We start from the raw sequence: 19,738 nt of genomic DNA, 5'->3' as shown, positions 1-19,738 counted from the left end.
TTCTTTGCTTTGACTCTTACGGATTATGGAGCTCTGAAATTTGGAATTATATTCTCATTTAATTCTCCACTTAGTTAAAGTCCTTGGAACTCATGGAATCCTGATAAATGACAGCTTGCTCATTCCCCCCCGACATGTGACTTAAATGTATACTTGACATTTCAGTCTTGTGTACTTTGCTGATGTATGAAAAAATTGCATTATGGAAGTGCAAAAAAGTTGGCTATGAACACATTTATTATTCCCGGAGATAAACCCAATAAACAAACTGTATGAGCAATGCATTTGCATATATATTTTTTCACCAAGGTAATTGCATTAAAAAACCCGAACCATTTAAGCATTCAAGAATCTTTTAAACAGTACTGCATTGTAAATACTAAATTCAGTCCAAACAGTAGTATTCAGTGGTTTGGGAAGGATGCAGTCCACTTCTTCTTTCTTACCCTGCAGTACCTGAGGACTTATTTAGCTCCTGTTGTTAACGTGAGGGCAGAATGGAAGCTCAGACACAACTGAAGCAGCAACGCACAAAACTGGACTGTGAGAATTGTGTCAAGAATAATTGTAAGGCAGCAGTTCTGTGAGGTTAACAGTAATTGCACTAAATCGGTACTGTAGCAGTAGCAGAGCAATCAGGCTCAGATTCAAGCAAGAAGTATGTTTTTCTTTTTTTTTAGGTAATTTTGCATGCATAGAAACAATAATTCATTCTGCTTTATTACATCCGCTCCTGAACCTTTTCTGATACCTTGGCCTTTTGGAAATCGTTTTCTTAAGCAAAGGCTGCGAGATTGGTCCACGTTATCAAAATATACCTGGGCTTCCCTGTTTTAATGTAGAGTGCAGTAATGAAAATAATAGGATCTGTTTGCTTAGTAGAACAAAAGGGATTTTAACAATAGTGTTTACTAACACTCCCCATTTTCAAGTATACGGATTACTTATACTGAATTGTTCTGCAACAGTGTTTGCTTACAGAGGTGGCTTTATGTTCAGTTCGTCTATTTAAAATCTGACTTTTGAGCTATTCACAGACTGAACATCTTTTTATCAACAAACTGAAATTGCTTGTTCAGGTCCAAGAGTTATTAATGTGATCCATCACATCGTTGTTTTCTGACTTGGTTTGCTGGTACAGAATATCCACTGTAAATTGCCATTTTACGTTGAAGCCTTGGAGACTAGTTACTTTGGGGAGCGACGCACTCTTTGCACAAAGAAGAGAGCTCTAATGAGCTACTGTTGTTTATTTTTCTATAATATAATTGATTGGGTTCAGTAAATAATGTAGCATCTGTTGTTATACTGTGTGGGGAAATGTCAAAACAGAAAGATAGTAAGCAGGTGGTTGAGGATGAAGAGAGAGAAAATTAAAATAGAATCTATTTAAAATATAATCTCATAGTAGATGAGCGAAAATGAACTCAAGTTCTATGTATAAATATTTATACTGAGATATAATTTGCTCAGAGGTTCGTGTGTAAGAAGTAGACTATTTAAAAGCCTTCGTAATCTTGCTCCTGCCCAGTCCTTTCTCTTCGATGTACTCATCCTCCATCAGTTTCTGGTACTAAACGACCTTGGGGAGGTTTTCAAAGGCACAAATAGCAACTGTGTGTCTTTGAAAGTTCCTTGAAAATCTGGGTAAATCCGAGCCCCACTGCCTCTTCAGTTTGGAAAATTGCTTTTTGGGGGAGGCAGTGTGATAATGCTGCGTCTTCCGTTCATTGACATTCTCATTACCTGCTGCCTTAAGTGAGGTGACGCTGTAACAAAGCTGCTTTCTAAGCATGAGCTAATTTTTAACGAGTGCCTGTCCATGAGTACCAGCAGCGCTCAATACCCTCGAAAATAAAGCCCATCTCATTCAGCAGTCTAATATTAGGCATCAATTTAAAAAAAAAAAAAACAAACTTCAGATCAAAGTGTTAGTGTTACGGTATTTCCCGGAGGCAGAGGACAGAGAACACAGACTCGACTCCTGCCCTTAAACTCTTGACATCGGCAGCACACGCAGCGTTAGCAGGAAGACAATCACACACGTTTTCAGGTGTGTAATGTCATTGTAGTTTTGGGGCTGATTTCCTGCAAGTTGTTGCAGAAAATGTGCACACCTGTGCTTGGAACCATCTTCCCGCAAACAGTAGTAATAATGATTGCTTGCTTTAAATCTTAAAGCTCTCATTTCTGTCCTCCCACTTTTCTTCTTTGACCATTCCTACTTTATATGTACTCTATGTATCTAATGTACTTTCATGATGTTTTTAATTATGTCTTTTAATAGTATTTTAGTATGTTTATAGTAAATCTCCTGCATATATTTCTTTTTACTCTGAACTGCCACTAAAGGTCTGGTCTTTGCTGCAAATGGTCAATTACTGAGTGTAAGAGGAAGGCAATTTGATAAGTGCATTTAAAGAAATACTTTTACTGCCTTTTAATTTATACCCTTTAAGGAAGCAATTGGCCACTTGACAATTATTCTCTCATTCAAATTTTTTCCAAGGCTTTCTGCCAAATGATTAAATTACTTATCCCCATCGTGCATTAACTGTAGACCTAATAATATGTGTTATAAAGAAGGATTTATTTTAATTAGTTGTCTGGTGGGCTGTTATTAAGGAATGAATAAAAATTATTTTGTCATTGAGATATAAAGCACAGCTATGGCTCTGGAGCGCTCTGCACATCTCAAAGTTGTAGAAGAAAGAAAAAGAAAAGCTTTCTGTCCTTTTCTTCTGTTGCTGGCCTTGCAACCTAAATGGTTATTTTTGCTTCCTCAGGCTATCAGGCTCTCTCTTGAGCAATCTTTGCCTCCCGAACCGAAAGAGGAGAGCACCGAGTCCGTCAGTAAACTGCGTATTCGGACACCCAGCGGAGAGTTCTTTGAGCGACGTTTCCTGGCCAGCAGCAAGCTGCAGGTTGTCTTTGATTTTGTAGCTTCCAAGGGATATCCTTGGGAGGAGTACAAGCTGCTGGGCACCTTTCCGAGGAGAGATGTGAGTAAATGTACCTTTCAGAAATAAATACCACTACTTCTTATTCTTGTATGTCAGCTGACCAGTATGTTATAGCAGGGGAGGTAAAAGATATGCCTGAATATGCCAGTGCTGCCAAGCTCTGTGGCTGTAAGCAAGCCAGGTGCTACCTACCAATGCTATCGTATGTTACTTCAAAATTGTGTTGCGACACCCGTTTCCACTGACATTATAAAAAATCCTCTGTTTCTGAAACAAGCAAGTTGTGGACCATATTCAATGAAAACTGCCCAAATATGCAGAGCCAGCATCGCTCGCGTCCTGTTTTGAAGGAAGCTGCATTGATATTAGTGCACTGTTTAGGTCTGTTCAGGCTGGTACTTCTGATCTTTCTGGTTTTGCCGTTTTGATGCAATTTTATGTTATGAGCGAGGAAGGCTCAGTGTCAGATAGTGTACAGTTATGAGCTAATCAGTACAGTCTAATAAATTATTCATCCACCTGTTACGTAATACCAGAAAATAATCATTTATATCTCCTACCTCGAAATTCCAATAATGTACCCGCTGTGACTGATTTTCAAAATCAATAACGCTTACTGCTTACAACAGCCAACTAAATTCTGTTGATTTATCAACAGATATTTATGTGCTGGTTCCTATGTTTCTTTGAAAATATACCTGTATATTTTCTGCTGTATTACAAATTAACTTTAATTTCTTATCTAGCCTTCGTTACAGCAAAGGTAAAAATCAGTGGGTCCAACTGTGCTGCAATTCCCTGGGGCCCTGCATAAAAGACGAAGGTGACGGGCACTACGGGGATGACAGTGCAGAGCCAAGCAGTGATGGGTGACGCGCAGCAGGGTTTTGGCCGTAGTGCCTCAGTGCTGCTCGCGAGCGGGGGCAGCTCTGGCCTTCGTTTGCTGGGGGCATTGCTGCAAGGGTTAAGCCACGTTTCGTCAAAGTTGCTCAGTAACTTGGGTTGCTTTTCCGTTGTGTTTCCCATCACTGCCCCTGGAGGAAGTTCACTAGGAATAAGGCTCTGATTGGTGAGTTTACAGTACTGTTTTGTAACAGCTACCTCTTGCTTTATCATCTGATTTGTAAGTACTCCAAAGGGGAAGAAAACAATGTCCTTAGCAAGAGTGGATGTGACTTGAGAGTGGCTGTGATTTCTGACCAATTTTTAGTGTATCTTGGTGAACAGGATTGTAGTGCTTACAGCTTTTCTTCCACCTTGTCTTACATGGAGAATCCTAATCAGTCAGACTGAAAAGCAGCATTTAAGGAATCTCATTAGTCACTAATTAACTTCACCCCTTAAGCATGTAATATCATTTCCAGTGGAACCAAAGACTAGAAGTCATCTAAGTTTCCAGGATTACTGATCGGTCAGTTTACTTAACAGAGGAAAAACAATCTTTTACAGCCTAAACAATGTTTTTGTGTATTTTAAATACTCTGCAAGTCATACCTCCCTACCTGTGCCATATTTATGTCTTAGTACGTATTTAATATAAAAAAACCTACAAGTATATTACTCTAACTTTTTACATTTGTTTTGCACTTTAGACTGGCTGTTTCTGCACTCGATCACGTCATCATCATAATTAATTTTAGTCCTCTGTAACAAACTTAAAACTGATCAGATGACTCACATAAGACAAATAAAAAAAAAAAGAGCAGAAAAGAAAAGGCCACTAAATTAGAACAGGCTGGTATTTTCAGCACGATTGTGAACTGCCGGGGAGAAAACGCTGAGGCAAAGAAAGGAAAATTTAATGGCAGGACACGGAGCTGTTGGTCTGTTGCGTGGGAAGCAAAGACCCTGTCATCTTTTTTTCTGTGATTCCAACCTAATAATGCCATGTATGAGGAGTCACATAAATGATTCATGCCGATTGACTCAGTGGCTGTGTATGAATCCGGTTGCCATTGTGACCACCAGAGCTACAACAGACAAAAAATAATCCCCAGGGGTTTGCTAACCATCGAGAACTATAAATGACATCTGCCATGTTCCTCAGGTTTGGGAAGTTGGAAATGTGCAACTCCATACACAGATTTTAAAAAAATAAAATAAAAAGGTCATCGATGAATGCCTTGGAAGTACAGTAAAAGTATATAGTCATTGCCTTAGGCTTTGTGGTCTATAGTCTTAAAAATACGCTGTATGTTGTCAAGACCTTTCTGCTATATGATATATATCACAAACATCCCTTGAAATCTGCACAAGAACAGAGCACTTAGGATGCTTGTGCTCCAGAAAACAATAGCTTGTAAAATGTCTGTTTGTATTTGAACTATACATAACGTTTTTGAAAAAATATGTTGGAAAGTACCAGAATTACTTTGCTGCAGTTTTTGCTGCAATAAGATGAAAACATGTCTTCTCGAGTTAGTATGTTTTACTTCTGTCCTAATCTCTATTACGATAACATACGCACCCCCAAAAGTGTTTCTGAATTATTGAAACAAGGGGACTATCATCAACCAAATCAGCATTTTCTTGTAATAAACTTGTTAGAGCATTTTTACCTGCTTTTCAAAGCCATCGGTCCTGATACAGTGTTGCTGGAGTATTTTTACTACTTTGGTAAATAAAAATTCATTAGTTCTTAGTTCTATGTTCCAGTTGCTTACACAGATATCCTTAGCTAACTTAAAGTTGGTATCATAACCCTACTGTAAATACAAACTTCTACACATGAGTAAATACACAGATTAACCTTTTCCAGACACGACTTGTAGATTTTAAAGCAGCAGTGACATTCCAAAGCAGTTAAGCACATGCGGTGACTTGTTATTGGGTCTTTGTCACCGACTGTGTTGTTCGTTCTTTCTACTAGCGCTGAAATTAGATATTAACCACCTTCTCTCCCACTACCTTAAACAAGGCAGCACTGCAAACCGTACCGACAAGTGTGTGTCGCGCGGGTGAACCTGGGTCAGCGGGTAACTTGTACCTCTGGCTTCGGAACCGTTTGGCAAGCACATCGAAAGAGTGAAAAGCTGTACTAGAAGTTCTTTGCATTATTCTTAAATGCACCTGCAAAGACTTTATGGAAGCGAATGCGTGCCCTATTTAAATGTAAGTGCTGATTTTAGAATTATAGTTCCTTTTCTTCCAAGAATTGCTCACATCTTCAAAATGCACTTAACTATAACAAAAAGAGCTTTACCCTAAGCATATCAGTATGCTCAGTCAGCCTTCTCATTCACTATTTCTTCTAGAAATAGTCCCTTTTCCTTAAAAGTCTTCCCAAACACTAAGTTCAGTAGTCCTCTCAGTCTGCCAGCTGCAAGATACACCTTCTCCCTGCAGAATTCCTGGATGATCAGTTCCTCGCATCCTTCTGTGGTGGAGATCTGCAGAAGTCTTCCTAAAACTCTCTAACATCTTACAGACTGGGCATTTCGCCACGCTTCAGGCAAGGAGATGAAGTTTCAGGTCTACCTGAAACTAGGTAGGAGGAATGTCCAGAACAACCTTACCCAAAGGGGGCATCCGCCACCCTGCTGGGGTTAATGATACGTTTGTGAATGTTTTATGGTATCCATCAGAAGGAGAGGTCCTGGCATGCTCTCTTTTTTGAAAGACTGAATTTATTAGTTTCTTCTGAAAAATCGAACTTGCAATCTACAATTTCTTCTGCTCGTTTTTCCTTAAGGTGAAGCCTTAGTTATGTATTTGAGAGTATGCCTTTTGCAGACACGGTATTAGAGACTTAAGCTCTTTATTTACTGTATCTGGAAGCCCTGGTAAGCCAAGACTTCTACAGTATTTCACATTTTATTTTTCTGATCCACAGCTTAGGATCAGGTGGCAGTTAAGTCACTTAAGGTTATTTAAATGCATCTAAAATGTTGCTTAATAATTCAGAACCGGCTTGGTCTGTTTAGAGTATTAAGATTTTTTAAATCCTTTTAATTAACCAATTTCAACAGCAGTTTAAATAAACAGAAACAAAAAATCTGTCTCCACTGAAAGGGTAGAAAATAAATTTAACTCAAATTGCATGTCAGTTTAAATTAGGTACGATCAGGATTTCAGTAAATTTAGGGCCGGATAATTCTTAATATTATATGGGAGTGCAGAGTAAGATATTCCTCCAAAGCCAAATGTGATCATACACTCCTGTGCTCTGGCAGGAGTAATCCTCTTTGATACCCACAGTGGTGAAAATAACGCCACAGGACAGTAAGTTTAGCTGCAGCACTCAGCACACGTCGTCATCTGAGCAGGTAATGTCCTCTGATGTTCTCGGAAATGTAACGTTAGCGCGTGGATCCATATATTGCTATGCCAGGCAGTTTGGCAATTTTGTGTATCAGCTCACAGAAGCCATTCTTTGTAAGGATTATTCTGCAAATATTCTGCATATTCCTTCTGGCAAAGGAGGGTTTCAGATTAACAAAATATTTTTCTGATATGTTAAAAAAAATTGACAGTGGTTTTGTAATTTCAGGGAAAATTTAACATGTGATCCATGCAATTTTTCCAGTCATTTCAGTCACTGATATTTATATTTCCTGCTACATAAAGTAGTATTATCATCTGTTTTAATTCACATAATTTAAAATTTTTCAGGTCCGTATAGATCTGATGGTGGCATGTGTTAACCAGCTCTGATCTAGTTTACACAAGGCCACAACCACCTACGAAGGTAGACGTCCCTCCTTTTGTCATTTACAACCGTCCTTAAGTCAATACTACCTGCCCTTGTCTTTCCTCTCTTTTCACGATACATTGTTTTTTTATTTATTCAAGCAGTTATGTTTAGTTTAGTTAAGACACTGAGAAGTTGCTTAAGCAAATTGGCCATACCAGACTAGCATATTCCCATGCCTCTTTGAGAAGCATTTCTGATTGTTCTTCCTGATGACTTGTAAGAGTAGAACAACTGGACTGATGAACCTTGAGTGCAAGAGCAACGGACCACGTATCGTTGCAGCCAGAAGGCTGAAGCATTTGCAACCCTTAGGTTTTATTGCTTTTGACATGATTGTTGCTCACAAAGAATAGTATCACATAACCTGGTCTGGTGGGAGGTCTCCCTGCCCAGGGCAGGGGGGTTGGAACTAGATGATCTTTAAGGTCCCTTCCAACCCAAACCATTCTATGATTATTTCAGTCAGCACCTACAAAGGGAGTAGGTGATATTCTTGCCCTGCTGAAGTCAATGGCAGTACTTTAGAGAACACAGAGTAGATTTTGCTTCTTGAAATGTAATGTTTACTTTTGTGGAAATACAATTTCCATATAGGCAGCGAAAAATTCTGCAAGTATTACAGAAGGATTTTTCATAATGTTTTCTTCCAAGAAAGAGAGACTTGATCTATCTTTTCAGACCTGGTGTCTTTGCATAAGTAACTATGATATCCAAAGAGAAAGATTAAAGCCCTTCATATATCAAGTTACTGAACGGAGATGGAATGTCTTCCTCATCTTGTAGATGTAAGCTTATTCTAAAAAGAAATAGAATTACATTCTGTAGGTCAATATAGTTTCTGATCTCTTCCAACAGCTCTATTTGAATACAGGGAATATTTAACCAATTTCAGGAAATAGGTGTGCATTTCAGATGAGCTCTTTTACTTAAGACTCACTAAAGTAAGCAAGCATTCACCACAACACTGAATACTCAATGCGGTATGTGAACTCTCAGTTGAGTCATCCTCATTAGTTAACCCAATGACTAATGCCAACCATGTGATTAATATATTCCACCCAAGCACATCCCTCTGACCAAAAGTGTTCTTTTATTCAGCACTGCCCCATTTTACAAAACATTTATTTCAGGGGAGGCACGTTATTGTTCACAGGAAGATGCCTTATTTAAGCTGCAGAGCTTTGCTGTTGCGTATGGCATTATCCAGCGTAAACTGGGCTTAAGATATTTCGTACGCTTTCCCCAGAATTTATGCTTAATGTCAATTTTGTGTGGGTTTTTTCCCCTCGTAGAAAGTAAATGTAATGATAAAATACCAATAAAGAGCCTTTGTAATAGTATGATACTAAGAATGCTGTGTCTGCTTACCAGAAAATTTAATGATCTCCTGCTGTTTTGGTAATTGCGTAAGTAATACATCAGACTAAATCACCAAAGCAGTCTTAGGCGCGCTTTTTATTCTATTTACCTACCTACCAATCACAATGTTATACTGTAGATATCATTGTGGTATCTGAACATCTTAATCCTTTCAACTTGTGATAAAAATCCTTTTGGATTGTTTTTCCATGCAGTTGTAATTAAGTGCACATGAATCCAATCCTGGGTCATTCTCCTGTGAGCGACTGTGTTCCCATCCGTTCCCTTGGGGACGTATGCAAAGCAAAGTTCTTGCCATTCATTTGGAGCGCTAAATGTATTTACAGGTTTTCAAACTTCCAGAAGATTTGACTGTTTGCTTCCTTTCAGCTCTTCATCAATACCTACAGTGAAAGCTGTAGTATTTCTGGGGCATGAGCTTTCTTCTCTGTAGCTAGCACATTTTAAAATAATTAAATACGTAATTGTTAGTTCGATATAAGCACTCTGGCAGCAGTGCCCACAAGTAATGGACTGTTTTGCTCCTTGGCACAGCGGAAAAGATGCTTAACAGACATATGCTCTGATCTGTAAATGCCAGGACTTAAACCTTATCTCTACTCGCAAGAAAACGGAAAGTAAATAGTGTGAAGGAGCAGGAGATGGAGCTCTTCTGCCCACAGGTCCTTTGTCAGGAAAAGACACGTTCCTGAGTATTCTGTCAGCTACTCTCTTTCCACATAAAGAATTCCTGAATAGATCAAAGATTTCAAACAAGAAAGAAGGAAGGGAGGAAAGCAGAAAAATCTGAGGAGAGGTTTACAGCACCTTCCTCTTCCCTCAAAACCTGAAGTCTTCCAGTCTCGGGGTCGTTGGCATGGTGGAGACCAGCACCGTCTTGTCCAGTACCTGCAGAGCGCTCCTCTGACTGACACTAACTCCGGCTTCTTGCTGTCAGTGGATAAGGTAACTCGTGTAATACTTGAACGCCAACAATACCACACCAACAAAAGTCATATTATTGAAAGAGGCTCTAATTAATTGAAATACTGCTCTGTTTTCACTTCCCCTGCCAAAATGAAAGAGCGTATTTGTTATTTTGTCATTGAAAATGAGCTGTTTGAAAGGCTAGAGGAAGATGCAGCCTTTTTGAAGTGATTTTTCAGCAAGATTAATTCTTAGAAATAACTACAAAACAGGTACTCAGTCATGTTAATAACTGGATGTATTTTGGCCGTATTTTGGTATTGATCACTAAACACAATTTCTGATCTTGGGCTAAAAAGAAGCACAGAGCTACCTCAGAGCTACCCGAGTGGAACTGCTGTACGCAGCGTTTCCTAACGTCTTTTATTGGAAGGTAGATAAACTCTATACATTTCTTCTACAACCCACTGTTAAAAAGTCATAGGATTTGGGTAAAAATCTGATATTTTTTTAAAACATAATTGACACCTGGGATTTGGTGCAAGACTGATGAGTGTTTGTGGTTTCTTAAGCTTTGTTCCACAAACATGAGGTATTTTTCCCAATTCAAAAAATGGAATTTATGATTCCACATGAAAATTTGTAATGTTGGAGTTTTACAAAGCACCAGATAGTCCAGGTGTCACTATACAAATATAGCAACCTGGGTTTGGGCTTATCCTTATTACGCTCTCCTGCCATTATGCAGTATTTTATAAAACAAAGGAGAACACAGTTGCTATCTTAATTTACTGTCTAAAAAGTCGGGTAATGCAAGTCAGGTTTATAAGCCTTCACTGATTAAAATCTATGCAGCAAATTATTTTCTGATATAAATTACATTAAGTCAACGAGAACTCACAGTATGTAAAGACTGGTGGCATCTCAGGTATCTCAGAGCACAGCACGGCTTTTCTAAGGAGTTGGAAAGTGTGCTCAAAGTAGAGGATATAACATCCCAATTTTATGTTTTATCAACATGTTACTTTGCTTAGTAAATGTATTTTTAAAACATGCTTAATCTCAAATACTGTTTTGGGTAAATCTCTTCAGAGAAATAAGATAATAAGAGCATGACATATCTGGATTAAAGTTTTGTACTTAGAGTAGAAGTCTCTTACTATGACATATTTTTCCTTATTTGTGACGGCTTGCTTCAATTCAGATGTTAATTATCTCCAAGTTTATTCAACTAAACCAGATCTAATTGCATATATTTCTATAAAGTAACCCTGCTTTTTTTGATTGCTCAAGTTGAGCATATTATCCGCATAACCCGTAGATATTTCAATAGGTAGAAAGGATTCACTGTATTTGTTTGTGTGTCATTCTGAAAATATAGTATTTTAAACAGATCTGGTACTTTACCAGGTGTGCCTTTAAGTACTTTCTATTGCATTTATACTTTAGGAGGATTAGGAAAGAGAGTAAAAGAACTCTTTGTCCGTTAGATTCATGAAATGTATTCATGCGTGTGTAAGTGGTGTAGAGGCTGTGCTACTCAGGAATGAGATCCTTGGCCGAGGATGTAGAGAAAGGTGAAGGGTGTGATATTTACTGCTTGTGTAAGTGTCATAATAATTGTGTATTCGATTCTTTGCTTTTAAATGACCTTCCTGGGCATTAAGCCATTTTTTTTTTGTATTTATCTTTTCCCCGCAGAGTTAGGGAGGGTGAGGAACCACACCTTTGAAATGGTAAAAGTACAGCTCTTCAGGATGTGAATGTGTAATGGAACAGACAGGTCAGCAAAAGCGAAGATAGAAATAATACAAACATTGTTGTAGCAGGGAAAAAGACTTTGCTACAAAAATGTATTCAAATGTTTAAACTAATATTAGTTTTCATTACTGGGTCATTAAAAAACCCAAGGAATTTATTGAGAATAAAGTATAAGTAGCTACTACACTCTTGCAGGAGAATTACAAGAGTTAACGTTACTGTCTTTTGGTTTTGCGCATCTGAAATTATTCAAACTTCAAAGTGCTGCAGAAGTACTTCAAACCAACTGGCTAGTGCTTAGTTGAAATAATCACCACAGAAGTCATTTAAACAAATACCTGTTAAAATAATAAATTTCCTGCTCGCCAAAACAACATCAGTTACATAATGAAGCTCTTTACATTAAAAGATGAAACCTTGGCTCCAGGGCGGCAAAGCGTAAGGTCCCGTGAAAGCGTATCCATAGCTGGAAGGAAGGTACTGTCTTACCAACTTCAGCCTATTTCAGTGAAAGTGAAAAATTTCGTAGCCCCGTGGCAGGATCTCCCACTGATAGAAATACGGTCCTGTTACCACCCTCTGGTCACGTTGGTAGAAAGCTTTCCCTGCAGAGGGGAGGGTTGAAGTTTGCATAGGAGGTAATTTGCCTGAAGATGAAAACTCTGAATGCACATGGACGTTATTCCCCAGAATCCCGTGAGCCTGAATATTGGTAACTGTGCTGTCGCTTGAGTTATACTCTCTCAATGCCTGAACACTGTGTCCTTCCTCTGGCACCCTCCTCACTATCTAAATTTGGAACAGCTTAGAGCCTCTTCTAAAGGGGTTTTAGTTTACATTTCATTATAAAGTACTTACCTTAGCAAAACCACAAAATATATTTTAAAAATACATTCACCTCCTCAGCTGGTATCACCATGTGATGTGTGAGTGGACTCTTAGAATGCATGCATGTGACTGGTGGAAAGTCAGATATTGTAGGACTTGAAAATAAAGAGAAACACTGTGCTTTTAGCATTTTTTCAGGCCTTTAACAGATGCTGAATGCTTTATTTGCTGAATTTTGCAACCTTTAATCAAGAGAGCATTGATTTCACCACACGGGTACCTACATAATCTCATTGAGTTCAACAGGATCAAATCAGACTCAGTATATAAACACATGTTTAAATGATTTCCTGTGTAATTACCAACAATATATAGATATATAAAAATCTTTAAACAATAAAGGTGTGTGGGTTTTGGACAACGTAACTTACATAACGTGCAGGGCTGTTTTGAAAAGCGTGCCATGCGGTGACATCAGGGCAAAGGATTGTCAGCACTGAAGCGCACTCCAGAATTTATCCCAATGGTAATGACACAAGGCACGCGGTCTTAGATATAAAGGTATTTTAATACTTTGCATTATGAAATAATCCACGTAAATTTATTTAAGTTAATAAAATTCATTAAAACACTACATTGGACACACTTTTGTGGGCTACAGCTCTTCCAGGGTCCTTTGATCTCTATTATATATCATTCTTTGGTTCCTAACTCTGTTTTAAAGTACTGTAAGTTACAAAGCATCTTAGGTCTTATATTTCATATATTTACAAGAGAAACCATTTCTTTTGGTAGGAGATATGTTCACTAATAAGGCTTCTATTCTTCGTAGTAAACAACATATTTACAAACCACAAATAACAAAGTAGAAGCTGCAGAAGGGTTATGGTGTGATAATTAAGTACAATGGCGACCCATATGAACAGAAAATGCCAAGGAGCTAAAACAAAGCAACAACAGCTTTGTTTGTTGACAGATGTAGGAGCCATATTGTTAGTTAATTGGGTAATGGTGTAAACATTTGCAAACTCGGCTGTCCCTCAGTGAATTAAGCAGCACACTGAAATTATGGTGAAAAGCTGCACAGTCCTTTTGCGGCAGGTACTCCCCACTGCGTTCGGCTAACCCGCTACGTGTGAACGCACTGAGGAAGGGACATCAGGAGCTGTTATTATTTAAGGTGCTTGAAGTTTGCAGAGCTTGGAGTTTAGACTAGGATACGTACCTTGAATCACACTCCAGTGAATAATAGGGTTTCCATGTGGTTGCAGTCTGGGAGATGGTGTTCATTGCTGAGGCTTGCTTTTCAGATTATTTTTTTTTCCACGTGTAGAGGAGACTTGTTCTGTCTTTCCTACCTTTTCTTGCAAAAAGAGCTTGCAGGATTTGAAAATAGAGAGGTCTAATTAGATACTGGCTCCAACTGCCAAGAAGGAAAACTGCTTCTCAGGAGCACAACACCTCATGTGCTGGGAGTTGCGGAGACCCCTGTTTACCTCGCTTTCTGGCCTATGTGCGATGGTGGCCTGTAACAGAATACCAAAATATTAAAAAATGCAACAAGATACTTAATTAGCATACTTCTGTAATCACAAACTTAAATGCACTACTTTGGCTGTTTTTTACATAACAGGTTTGCTTTCTAAGATAATAACCTTTCAATAATTTAAGCAGCATCTGTGCAGGAACGCATAATTGGACTGTAGATAATAGGAATCTAAAATTGAGTCTGGTTTTTATAAATTATATTTCTCTTCAGACATTTAGCAATAGCTCACCGTGGTACATGAAGTTTAAGAAAATGCATTCCTGCTTTGGGAATCAAAATAATGCATCTGTTTGGGTCTTTTTAAAAAAATTATGTTTGGTTTTTTTTTAATTCTGTTGTGGTCAGAGAGGTGAAACTACATTGATTTCAATGGATTTAGGAAGTGACAAGCCTTTAATATTTGTTTAAATAATGAATTTTCTGTAATTATCCAATAAAACAATGGAAATACAAATATATTTTAAGTTTGCCTGATTTAGCTGGGGGGAGAGAAAGAGGAGCAATACTGGTTTTATTTAATTGGTAGCAGGATTAGTAAGTTATACCTTTAAGAAAAAATATATTTAGCGTTTCTTATATTAATTCATAGTATTTGGTATGCTCAACAATGTTTTCACAAAATAATTTTAGAAAGCAGTGGTATGATATGATCATCAATAAAACAAATTTAACTTTGGAAAACATGTATATCAGTATGTATTTGCATTTATACCTGTAGCATAAAACTAACAATCTGTTATTCACAAACAAACTTCTGGTAACTAGTGTGTTCACACAGCAAAAGAAACGACAACAGAATTACCAGAGAAAGTAAGTTTAAATATGGAAGTGAAATATTTCAGAAAATGGTAAGATTAAAAGAAATAATGTTCATCTTTCTATATGAAGCTTTGCAGTAGCCTTCTGAAGGACGTCACAGTGTTGGCATGTAAACCGAAATGTCTGAAGGACACTAGGACCCTTGTCTTTATTATTTTGTCTATATAAATAATTATATTATGTAATATTTACAATTAAATTTTATTTTCATAGAAGAGATTTATCCTATAGGCAGCAGTCCAGCTTCCAAATAGAATCCTCAAGTTCCTTGCTGACTATAAACTGAGAACTACTCGTGTGCCTTAAGTGAAAGTGGGCAATGGGTTAGTCAGGGTGCTGAGCAGCTTGCAGCGTTTGGTGCTGAGATCCAAATGCTGAAGAATTTTGGCAATAATGGTGCAGATAGTGCCTGTATCATTATTTTCCAAATCGCGTGGCATTTAACTCTCACTGGAATTCTCCTGTATGCCCACCTGCACAAGCCATTGCCTAAATACTTTTACAAATCTAATGAGGAGTCAGGATTCCAGGGAACGATCCTGTCAGACAAAGGTACACGCGTGTCTCCATAAATGATATATAGAGCCTTATAATGCATATATATCTATATACACACACACACGCACGTCCATAATGAGTGTACACTTTGACAGTTGGGTTGAGATGCAGCTTCACCGTATGCGAGCTGATTTAGCGACTCGCTCCCAGTGAAAGGAGGAGGGTCCTGCTGCCTCCCTTCTACTCAGTGCTTTTGCTGCCTGCCTTGCACTGGATTTGGTGTCGACCGGACTTACGTGTTCACCAGTTAAACTCGCTAGCATGACAGGAAAATAACCACACAAATAAAAGCGGACGGTTTTCTCCCAGCCTAGGTTTGTTGAGGTGGCTGATAAGCATCAAAGTGAGTGAAAGTTAGGTGCTTCACCGTGTGACTTGGAGCGAAAGTAGGAAACTAAAGGCAGAATAAGTTTCCCCTTTCAGTGGAGAGATCAAGTTGGATTGGCTATGCTGCTTGCACCATCAGTTTGACTGAAATTTTAGGATACTTACCTGGGACTACAGTTTTATTTGTCATCTTAACTCATGTGTTCTAGTAATCCTGCCAAAAGACCTTAACTTTGACAAAACCAGATATATTCACGCATTGGTTTATGGTAGAAAACCAGACCTTCTTGGAATTAATGTCATGGATTCTGTTTATTCTGTTTATTGTTATTACAAAATAATAACACCACCACAGTAAATACAATATATATTTCTTAATCTTCATCCTGGGAATTCATGCTCGCAATTTCAGTTATCGCTGACAGAGCGACTCAAAATCTCCCCAGTGAAAATCTGCCCTGTGAGGATAAACGTTTCAAAAAGGTCTACTTACCCCTATCTTCTTGTTCTTATCTTTACAGGTGACCCAGCTGGATCCAAATAAAACATTACTGGAGGTAAAACTGTATCCTCAAGAAACCCTTTTCCTAGAGGCAAAAGAATAGCTCAAACAAGATTGTAGGACTAATCATCCTTTGACAAGCCAGAGGCGCAGCATCGAAAGGAAGACTTCTATCAGTGCCACCTTGTACTATCATCCAACTCAATGCAGTGTCACAACTTTGCCTCTTGCAAGAATCCTGAAAAATTGAACAAACGTAGCTACTTAAAAGTTTCACATACATGAGTATATGTTTCCAACCTCATTTAAATGAGCAGAGGATAAAATTCTGCTGTGAACACTGAACGTTATGACTCTGTTGCTCACTTATCATCCAGCTTTTGTTATAATTAATGCACTGTTAAAATGTGAGTGATTGTTAAGTAGAATTTTTACTCCTCAAATGCCCCTTTTTCACCAAGAAATCTTGGACATTTCTGCCTGTACTTTTGACACTAGAATGCTGTATATTTGATATCTCGCTGAGCCAGTGCTCTCATATATATGCATTTTATTTCTGTGTTTGAATTTCTACTTTGTCAACTAATTTAAAAAGGCAGAAAAAATTAACGGGACATTCTCAGCCATGGAAATTTAACAGTATTATAGTAGAAAGCATATAATTTTTGTTAGTACTTTCTGACTTCTTTGATAAGATGTAAGGTTTTGTTTGAAGAATATAGTTTGACATATATGCGAGATATTTATTTACTGTTTCTGCTTTGGGTCTCAGTTCTGATTCAGTTTAGGAAGTATTTTCCATTACATTGCAGTGTGTGAAACTGCTTATTGCATGATGTGAATATTTAAATAACATTAGAAATGGCCAGTGCCAGAAACCTGGTATCTGGCCAACACTTCAGGAATCAGCTGATATTGAATATCAGCTGTTAAAAACCTTTCAAATACCAGATACAAAAGTTCTTTATTTCTCATTGTGAAAGAAAGGGCAGTTCCCATTTTAGCAGTTTTCCTCCATTCTGGCACTTGTTTGTATCCTGTTACTCTGCTGTTTTAAAGCACCTTGTTTGTTTCATCAAACAATGAGTATCTTAAGAGGTGGTGTAATAAGAAATCTGCCTTATTATTGCACACTTTGGACATTTTAACAATAGATGACTGATCCCATCTCAAATTAAAGAAATCCTAGTTCTCTTGTCTGAAATGTATGCACCAACTACCTGCTATCCGATGTGGAAAAATATGGTACTTTAAATTCCTCAACCATAGAATGAGCATACTGAGTCTAAGACCGTAACGTACACTTGATGCCAAACCCGCATCAAAACTGGTTTGGTTAATTTTTTTTTTTTGCTTTTTTTTTTAAAATCTCTGGGCTTACAGGATAGTGCACAATAGCACTGCAGAATCATCATCTGCTAATCAAACTTTTTTTTTTTTTTTTTTTAAAAAAAAGCCTGGCACATTGTTTTCCACATATGTTTATATGTAATTCATAGTTTTATCGTAGCAAAATGAGTTCTGATTTGAAAATTTTATACTAAGCAAAAACCAATTGCACACATCTTTTAGTCTTTCTTTTTTTTCTTTGGAAGGATGGTGATATAAAATTAAATGTATGCCTATTATTAGGATGTTAGTGAAGCTGATATATTGTTATCTCTACCAAAAATGCAAATTTCTGAGCGGGGAAAGCCTTATTCTACCTTTTGTAATTCTGTAATTAGTGAACACTTTTAGAAGTGAAGTATCTACGACAAACAAAAGGTTTGGAAGTGTAAGCAAATTCTAATCATTTGCAGTTCACAAATAAAAGGATTCATAGCCAATAGAAAGATAAATGTATGTGTAATGGAAAGCTGAATGCGGACACTTCATTCTGAACTTTTGTCTTCTTACCAAAAAAAAAAAATCCACTATGTTTATTAAATAAGAAATTAACATAGATTGCAAATTGGGGTGATGACGTTTCTACAAACAATCACAGTAACACATACAGCAGGATTTGAAAGTGATGCATATCTCTCTTTTTTCAGATTAGCTCTTCCTTCTAAATTGGCTGTTGAGGAAAGGAATTGCTGAAATACTGCTACACAAAGCAAAGCGACCTTTCAGCTAACTTGTTTATATTAATCTGTTCTGATTAACTTTTGTTTGATCTCATCAGGCTGTTATCTCTCACTCAACTTTATTTCTGTATTTTGACTATATATTCTTTACTTTGATACTAGTTTCATAAAGTTATTAAATGTGGCTTGAATATTTGTTGAACTTGTTGAAGTCAGTGCTCCCAGGGTTTGCTTGGCCTTTTTTTTTTTCCTAAACTCTTTTTTTTTTTTTCCCTCCCTCATTTTGTTCATATTGCAAAATACACCGTCATTACCAAAATGTTCTAGTGATGGTTAACTGGAAGTGTTCAAAGCGGTGGCATCGCTGCCCTCTGATATAAAGATATCAAGACCAGTATATAGGGATTATTCTGCCACAACGTAAACAAGTGTATCACTCGTTAAATAAAACATGATTTTGGTCCTTAAATACTTTGGGCCTGATTTCAAGAAGCAACCATCTAGAGTCACCTTTCCAAATTACACCCTCAATGCAAACCAATCCCCGTGTACAAACATTAATATTCTATGCCATCATTTTCTGCTCTCCTAAACCATGGCATTCACTTCATGCGCTCTGCTGACGTGGTTAATCCTCTAGTCACTCTGCAGACTAATTTTGTAATTCAGTATTACCCTAAAACTGTAACGCTGTTGCTACGGAGCATATCCCTGATTCTACCTTTTTATCTTCAGGTTCTTCACATTAATGGATTATCATTAACGTGATTAACGCATTAGTTTTAAGTCTTAAGGAATTACTGTTAATGAACGGAATCCTGTACGATGTGTCGGCTTTTCATTGTTGGCCTTCAGAGCATTACGGTGAAGGTGGGGTGCGCTCTGGCTTTTGAAGAAACTTCCTGCCTATCGATATTGGTGTTCGAAATCATCATTAGAGAATATGCAGAACGCAAGTGTTTGCTCTGTATTCTCTGCATACGCACTCTTCAACTTAGTGAGAGTGCTGAGGGTGTTTCTAATGGAGCTATGTTGGGGGGTTTGTTTATTCTTTTTAATGTAGCAGAAAAGGACTTTGGCTTTCGTAAACTGTACCTACTCAGTGACATTAGAAACTTAAAATAAATTTTCAATTACAGTAATATTTCTACTAAAAAGTTATATGATTTCACTCTTCCGTATGCGGGGGAAAACAAAATCGCCATGAGCCAGATTCACAGAAGGACCGAAGCACTTCATTGTCCAAGCCTCATGTCCAGACTCCCTAAACAATGCACAGGAAGATTTAGGTGCCTTAAAATGGGGTCCACAACAAGCAAAAACCATCTAAGTAGGTCTCCAAACAAAGCAAAGCAAAAACCCCACTCAATACATGCAAAGAGT

At 37.7% G+C, this 19,738-nt stretch overlaps 1 protein-coding gene across 1 annotated transcript in view; it reads left to right on the top strand.

Moving 5' to 3' along the window:
• Positions 1-17,729, top strand: part of FAF1 (Fas associated factor 1) — a 171,206-nt gene extending 153,477 nt beyond the window's left edge. The window contains exons 18-19 of the mRNA XM_054212624.1: positions 2,787-3,002; positions 16,306-17,729. Coding sequence (XP_054068599.1) covers positions 2,787-3,002; positions 16,306-16,389 — 300 coding nt within the window. The 3' untranslated portion in view covers positions 16,390-17,729. The remainder of the gene's footprint in view (positions 1-2,786; positions 3,003-16,305) is intronic.
• The last annotated feature ends 2,009 nt before the right edge of the window (positions 17,730-19,738 follow it).

The sequence above is a fragment of the Rissa tridactyla genome, chromosome 8, assembly GCF_028500815.1.
Source record: "Rissa tridactyla isolate bRisTri1 chromosome 8, bRisTri1.patW.cur.20221130, whole genome shotgun sequence".
In the NCBI taxonomy this organism is placed as follows: Eukaryota; Metazoa; Chordata; class Aves; order Charadriiformes; family Laridae; genus Rissa; species Rissa tridactyla.
This window is presented reverse-complemented; position numbering and strand designations above follow the sequence as displayed.